Source organism: Ranitomeya imitator, chromosome 9 (assembly GCF_032444005.1).
Source record: "Ranitomeya imitator isolate aRanImi1 chromosome 9, aRanImi1.pri, whole genome shotgun sequence".
NCBI lineage: Eukaryota > Metazoa > Chordata > Amphibia > Anura > Dendrobatidae > Ranitomeya > Ranitomeya imitator.
In genome coordinates this window covers 27,510-33,825 of record NC_091290.1, presented here as the reverse complement: position 1 = coordinate 33,825, position 6,316 = coordinate 27,510, and the positions used below count along the sequence as shown (strand labels likewise).

General features: G+C 54.0%; 1 protein-coding gene across 1 annotated transcript; it reads right to left on the bottom strand.

The window, feature by feature from the left end:
• Window positions 1-1,023: 1,023 nt before the first annotated feature.
• Window positions 1,024-3,055, bottom strand: KCNJ11 (potassium inwardly rectifying channel subfamily J member 11). The gene has a single exon (XM_069738582.1). The coding sequence runs from the start codon at window positions 2,815-2,817 to the stop codon at window positions 1,654-1,656; it is 1,164 nt and encodes a 387-aa protein (XP_069594683.1). The 5' UTR covers window positions 2,818-3,055; the 3' UTR covers window positions 1,024-1,653.
• Window positions 3,056-6,316: the final 3,261 nt, after the last annotated feature.

Genomic DNA, 6,316 nt, shown 5'->3' with positions numbered 1-6,316 from the left:
GTTGTCCATTTGAGGTCCTAGGTCTGCCTTGGGTGACATGGCTGGTATTACTAGTATATGACTTATATAACCAAGACGGACTATGTATGCTACTGAATTTTGTCTTTTTTCCCTCCTTTTATATGTGACCCCACTCTATTATATGTGACCCGTCCTCTACTATGTGATCACTTTCTAATATGTGACTCCTCTATTATATGTGACCACTCCTATGGTACAAGTGACCCCTCCTCTATTACAGGTGATCCCTCTATGTGACCCCTCTATTACATCTGACCCCTCCTCTCTTATATGTGACCCCTCCATTATGTGATCCCTCCTCTATTCTGTGTGACCCCCCTCTATTCTATGTAACCCCCTCTAATGTGACCCCTCCTCTATTACATGTGACCCCTCCTTTTATGTGACGCCCTCTATTATGTGACCCCCTCTATTAAATGTAACCCCACTGTGACCCTCCTTTTACATGTGACCCTTCTTCTGTGACCCCCTCTATTATGTGACCCCTCTATGATGTGACCCCCTCTATTACATCTGACCCCTCTATTATATGTGACCCCCCAATATTATATGCAACCCCCTCTAACATGTGACCCCTCCTCTTTTACACGTGACCCCTCCTCTATTATATTTGACCTCTATTATGTGACCCCCCTCTAATGTGACCCCTCCTCTATTATATGACACCCTCTATTGTGTGACAGCTCCTCTACTACATGTGACAACCCCTCTAATAAGTGACCCTTTCTCTATTATGTGACTCCTCCTCTATTATATGCGACCTCTATATGTGACCCCCTTCTCTGTTATATGTGACCTCTCCTCTATTATGTGACCTCTCCTCTATTACATTTGACCCCTCCTTTATTACATGTGACCCCCTTTAGCCATCACTGCACTTTCAGCTCCTCGGTCCCCTGTAGACCGTGAGTTCTGGAGCATGGTCTCCTCTCCTATGTGTGCACGACGCTCTGCAGCTGACAGCAACATATAAGAACAGACGAGCCGCCATCATCTACGATCAGCAGATGCCATTTTATAATAACATGGTAGGAAACTTGAGCAAACAGAAATGAAGTATGGAAGCAGCTGCTGCAGAACCTTGACCCCCCCTGAAGTCAAGTGTCCTAGGAGAGAGGGGAGGACACAGTGGCCTAGGAGCTGCTGTCACTGGGTATAAATAGCCTGAAGTTAACCCCGTCCTCTTCAAGAGGAATTCTGGAGATGCAGCGAATAAAGCGAGAGGCAAGAAATAATGCCGGGGCAAGACCGCGACAAGTCACACGGGTAAAGAGCGCTCCATGCATCAGACCGAGGCCACATAAGCCACGGGGGACCGCGACAAGTCACACGGTTACAGAGGGCTCCATGTGTCAGGAGACTGGGGCCACATAAGCCACGGGGGACCGCGACGAGTTACAGAAGTCACCACTGTCACCTCTGTGACTTTTACTGACCCTCGTGGTCCCCTCCATGTGACCCCACTCACCTACATATACAGCGATATATTCCCTTCCCCCTCCCGCTACCAAAATCACTGTCTAGCTCGGGCCTGAAGGTAAAATCCCGGTTCCCGCACACACGGCTCTGCTGCTCCTGAGACACCATTACTGCATAGAAGACCCCTGCTCTAGAACCAAGGAGGGCCCGGGGTCAGGACGGCTCCTCATCCAGCAGCGTGAACTTTGGCTTTACCCTGATGGACATGTTTCTTTTGCGGACGGTGCTCTTGGGGGAGAAGGAACGAGGGTCCTGGGGCTCCTCTTCCAGCTGTCGGGCCGTACAGGTCGGGGTGGGCACTTTGACTGTGTTCCCAAACTTGGAGTAGTCCACAGCGTAGCGGCCGTCCTCTTCTGATATGATGGGCACGAAGCGCTGACCCCACAGGATCTCGTCCGCCAGGTAGGAGGTGCGGGCCTGGGTGGTGATCCCGGTGGTCTCCACCACCCCCTCCAGGATGACAATGATCTCCAGATCCTGGTGGTGGGTGAGGTCGGCGGTGGACAGTTCGTACAGCGGGCTGTCCTTGGTGATGGTGTGGCAGACGATGAGTGGCGACACCAAAAAGATGCCGCTGGTATTGATGGGGTTCTCCATCTGGATGTCGATCTGGTGGAGGGGCAGCACCTCGCCCTCCGCGCTGCTCGACTTCCTGACCACCTGCATGCGGATGGTGGCGCTGATGATCATACTCTTGCGCAGGTCGCCCACCCGTAACATGAAGCACAGTTTACCATTGCGCAGGGCGATGACCGCGTACTTGCTGAAGATGAGGGTCTCGGCGCGGCGGTGCGCCTGCGATGTCTTCATGAAGATGCAGCCCAGCATGATGGCGTTGATAACCAGACCCACAATGTTCTGGACGATGAGGATCAGAATGGCGGTGGGACACTCCTCTGTGATCATCCGCCCCCCAAAACCAATGGTCACCTGCACCTCGATGGAGAAGAGGAAGGCAGCGGTGAAGGACTGGACGCTGGTCACACACGGCACAAAGTCGCCATCGTGGAGGTCCAGGTCTCCGTGGGCGAAGGCGATGAGCCACCAGACCATCCCGAAGAGGAGCCAGGTGCACAGGAAGGACATGGTGAAGATGAGCAGCGTGTGCCGCCAGCGGAGGTCCACCACCGTGGTGAACACGTCCAGCAGGAAGCGGCCCTGCTCGCGGATGTTCTTGTGTGACACGTTACACGTCCCGTTCTTGGCCACAAATCTCGCCCGCCGCTCCTGCGCCCGGTACCGGGGCTCCTGCAGCTCCTCGGCCAGGCGCGGGCTCAGCACATAGTCCTCCGGGATCAGACCCTTCCGGGACAGCATGACTGCAGCCGTCTGCCGCGGGAGAGCACTGGCCAGAAGGCTCCGAGCGTGCGACCGGGAGCTCCATCTGTGGCCGCCAATCACCGGCGGGGGGTGCGGGGCGAGCACGGAGCTCACAGCCCGGACCTGCAGCAGAGAAACCGCAGCTCAGGGACCAACAGACCGTGAGACCGGAGCAGAGAAGCCGCAGCCGACACCGGAGCCGCAACAGAAGGCAGAGACACCTGCAGACGGAATATCCCAGGAGCGGCCACCAGAGGGCGCAGGAGGCCAGAAGTGGACAAAGACGAGAGATCCCATGAGTGGCCACCAGAGGGCGCAGGAGGCCAGAAGTGGACAAAGGAGAGAGGACAAATCCCAGATGTGGCCACCAGAGGGCGAAGGAGACCAGAAGTGGACAAAGAGGAAAGATTCCAGAAGTTGCTACCAGAGGGCACAGAAGGCCAGTAGTGGACAAAGAGGAAAAATTCCAGGAGCTACCACCAGAAGGCGCAGGAGGACAGAAGTGGACAAAGGACAGAGGAAAAATCACAGGAGTGGCCACCAGAGCTCGCAGGAGACCAGAATGGGACAAAGAGCAGAGATCCCAGAAGCGGCCACCAGAGGGCACAAAAGACTAGAAGCGTATAAAGAGGAAAGATCCCAGGAGCGGTCAACATTGGGCGCAGGAGTCCAGTAGTGGACAAAGAGGAGAGATACCAGGAGCGGTCACCATTGGGCGTAGGAGGCCAGTAGTGGACAAAGGAGAGAGGAAAGATCCCAGGAGCGGCCACCAGAGGGTGCAGGAGGCCAGTAGTCCACAAAGAGGAGAGGAAAGATCACAAGAGTGGCCATCAGAGGACACAGGAAGCCAGAAATGGACAAAGGAAGGAGGAAAAATCCCAGGAGTGGCCACCAGAGGGAGCAGGAGACCAGAAGCTGAGAAAGACGACAGATCCCATGAGCAGCCACCATAGGGCGCAGGAGGCCAGAAGCCGACAAAGGAGAGAGGACAAATCCCAGATGTGGCCACCAGGGGGCGAAGGAGACCAGAAGTGGACAAAGGAGAGAGATCCCAGAAGTTGCTACCAGAGGGCACAGAAGGCCAGTAGTGGACAAAGAGGAAAAATTCCAGGAGCTACCACCAGAAGGTGCAGGAGGACAGAAGTGGACAAAGGACAGAGGAAAAATCACAGGAGTGGCCACCAGAGCTCGCAGGAGACCAGAATGGGACAAAGAGCAGAGATCCCAGAAGCGGCCACCAGAGGGCACAAAAGACTAGAAGCGTATAAAGAGGAAAGATCCCAGGAGCGGTCAACATTGGGCGCAGGAGTCCAGTAGTGGACAAAGAGGAGAGATACCAGGAGCGGTCACCATTGGGCGTAGGAGGCCAGTAGTGGACAAAGGAGAGAGGAAAGATCCCAGGAGCGGCCACCAGAGGGTGCAGGAGGCCAGTAGTCCACAAAGAGGAGAGGAAAGATCACAAGAGTGGCCATCAGAGGACACAGGAAGCCAGAAATGGACAAAGGAAGGAGGAAAAATCCCAGGAGTGGCCACCAGAGGGAGCAGGAGACCAGAAGCTGAGAAAGACGAGAGATCCCATGAGCAGCCACCATAGGGCGCAGGAGGCCAGAAGCCGACAAAGGAGAGAGGACAAATCCCAGATGTGGCCACCAGGGGGCGAAGGAGACCAGAAGTGGACAAAGGAGAGAGATCCCAGAAGTTGCTACCAGAGGGCACAGAAGGCCAGTAGTGGACAAAGAGGAAAAATTCCAGGAGCTACCACCAGAAGGCGCAGGAGGACAGAAGTGGACAAAGGACAGAGGAAAAATCACAGGAGTGGCCACCAGAGCTCGCAGGAGACCAGAATGGGACAAAGAGCAGAGATCCCAGAAGCGGCCACCAGAGGGCACAAAAGACTAGAAGCGTATAAAGAGGAAAGATCCCAGGAGCGGTCAACATTGGGCGCAGGAGTCCAGTAGTGGACAAAGAGGAGAGATACCAGGAGCGGTCACCAGAGGGTGCAGGAGGCCAGTAGTCCACAAAGAGGAGAGGAAAGATCACAAGAGTGGCCATCAGAGGACACAGGAAGCCAGAAATGGACAAAGGAAGGAGGAAAAATCCCAGGAGTGGCCACCAGAGAGCGCAGGAGACCAGAAGCCGACAAAGACGAGAGATCCCATGAGCAGCCACCAGAGGGCACAGGAGGCCAGAAGCCGACAAAGGAGAGAGATCCCATGAGCAGCCACCAGAGGGCGCAGGAGGCCAGAAGCCGACAAAGGAGTGAGGACAAATCCCAGATATGGCCACCAGAGGGCGAAGGAGACCAGAAGTGGACAAAGAGGAAATAATAATAATAATTTTTATTTATATAGCGCCAACATATTCCGCAGCGCTTTACAAATTATAGAGGGGACTTGTACAGACAATAGACATAACAGCATAACAGAAATACAGTTCAAAACAGATACCAGGAGGAGTGAGGGCCCTGCTCGCAAGCTTACAAACTATGGGGAAAAGGGGAGACACGAGAGGTGGATGGTAACAATTGCTTTAGTTATTCGGACCAGCTATAGTGTAAGGCTCAGGTGTTCATGTAAAGCTGCATGAACCAGTTAACTGCCTAAGTATGTAGCAGTACAGACACAGAGGGCTAATACTGCATAAAGTGTATGAGAACATGATGCGAGGAACTTTTTTTTTTTTTTATTATAAATAGGCCACACAGGGATCGTTAGGTTAATGCATTGAGGCGGTAGGCCAGTCTGAACAAATGAGTTTTTAGGGCACGTTTAAAACTGTGGGGATTGGGGATTAATCGTATTAACCTAGGTAGTGCATTCCAAAGAATCGGCGCAGCACGTGTAAAGTCTTGGAGACGGGAGTGGGAGGTTCTGATTATTGAGGATGCTAACCTGAGGTCATTAGCGGAGCGGAGGGCACGGGTAGGGTGGTAGACTGATACCAGGGAGGAGATGTAGGAAAGATTCCAGGAGCTACCACCAGAGAGCACAGGAGGACAGAAGTGGACAAAGGACAGAGGAAAAAATCACAGGAGTGGCCACCAGAGCTCGCAGGAGACCAGAAGGGGACAAAGAGCAGAGATCCCAGAAGCGGCCACCAGAGGGCGCAAAAGACTAGAAGCGTATAAAGAGGAGAGATCCCAGGAGCGGTCAACATTGGGCGCAGGAGTCCAGTAGTGGACAAAGAGGAGAGATACCAGGAGCGGTCACCATTGGGCGTAGGTGTCCAGTAGTGGACAAAGAAGAGAGGAAAGATCCCAGGAGCGGCCACCAGAGGGTGCAGGAGGCCAGTAGTCCACAAAGAGGAGAGGAAAGATCACAAGAGTGGCCATCAGAGGACACAGGAAGCCAGAAATGGACAAAGGAGGGAGGAAAAATCCCAGGAGTGGCCACCAGAGGGCGAAGGAGGCCAGAAGCGGACAAAGGAGAGAGGAAAATCCCAAAAGTGGCCACCAGAGGGCGCAGGAGACCAGAAGCCGACAAAGAGGAGAGATCCC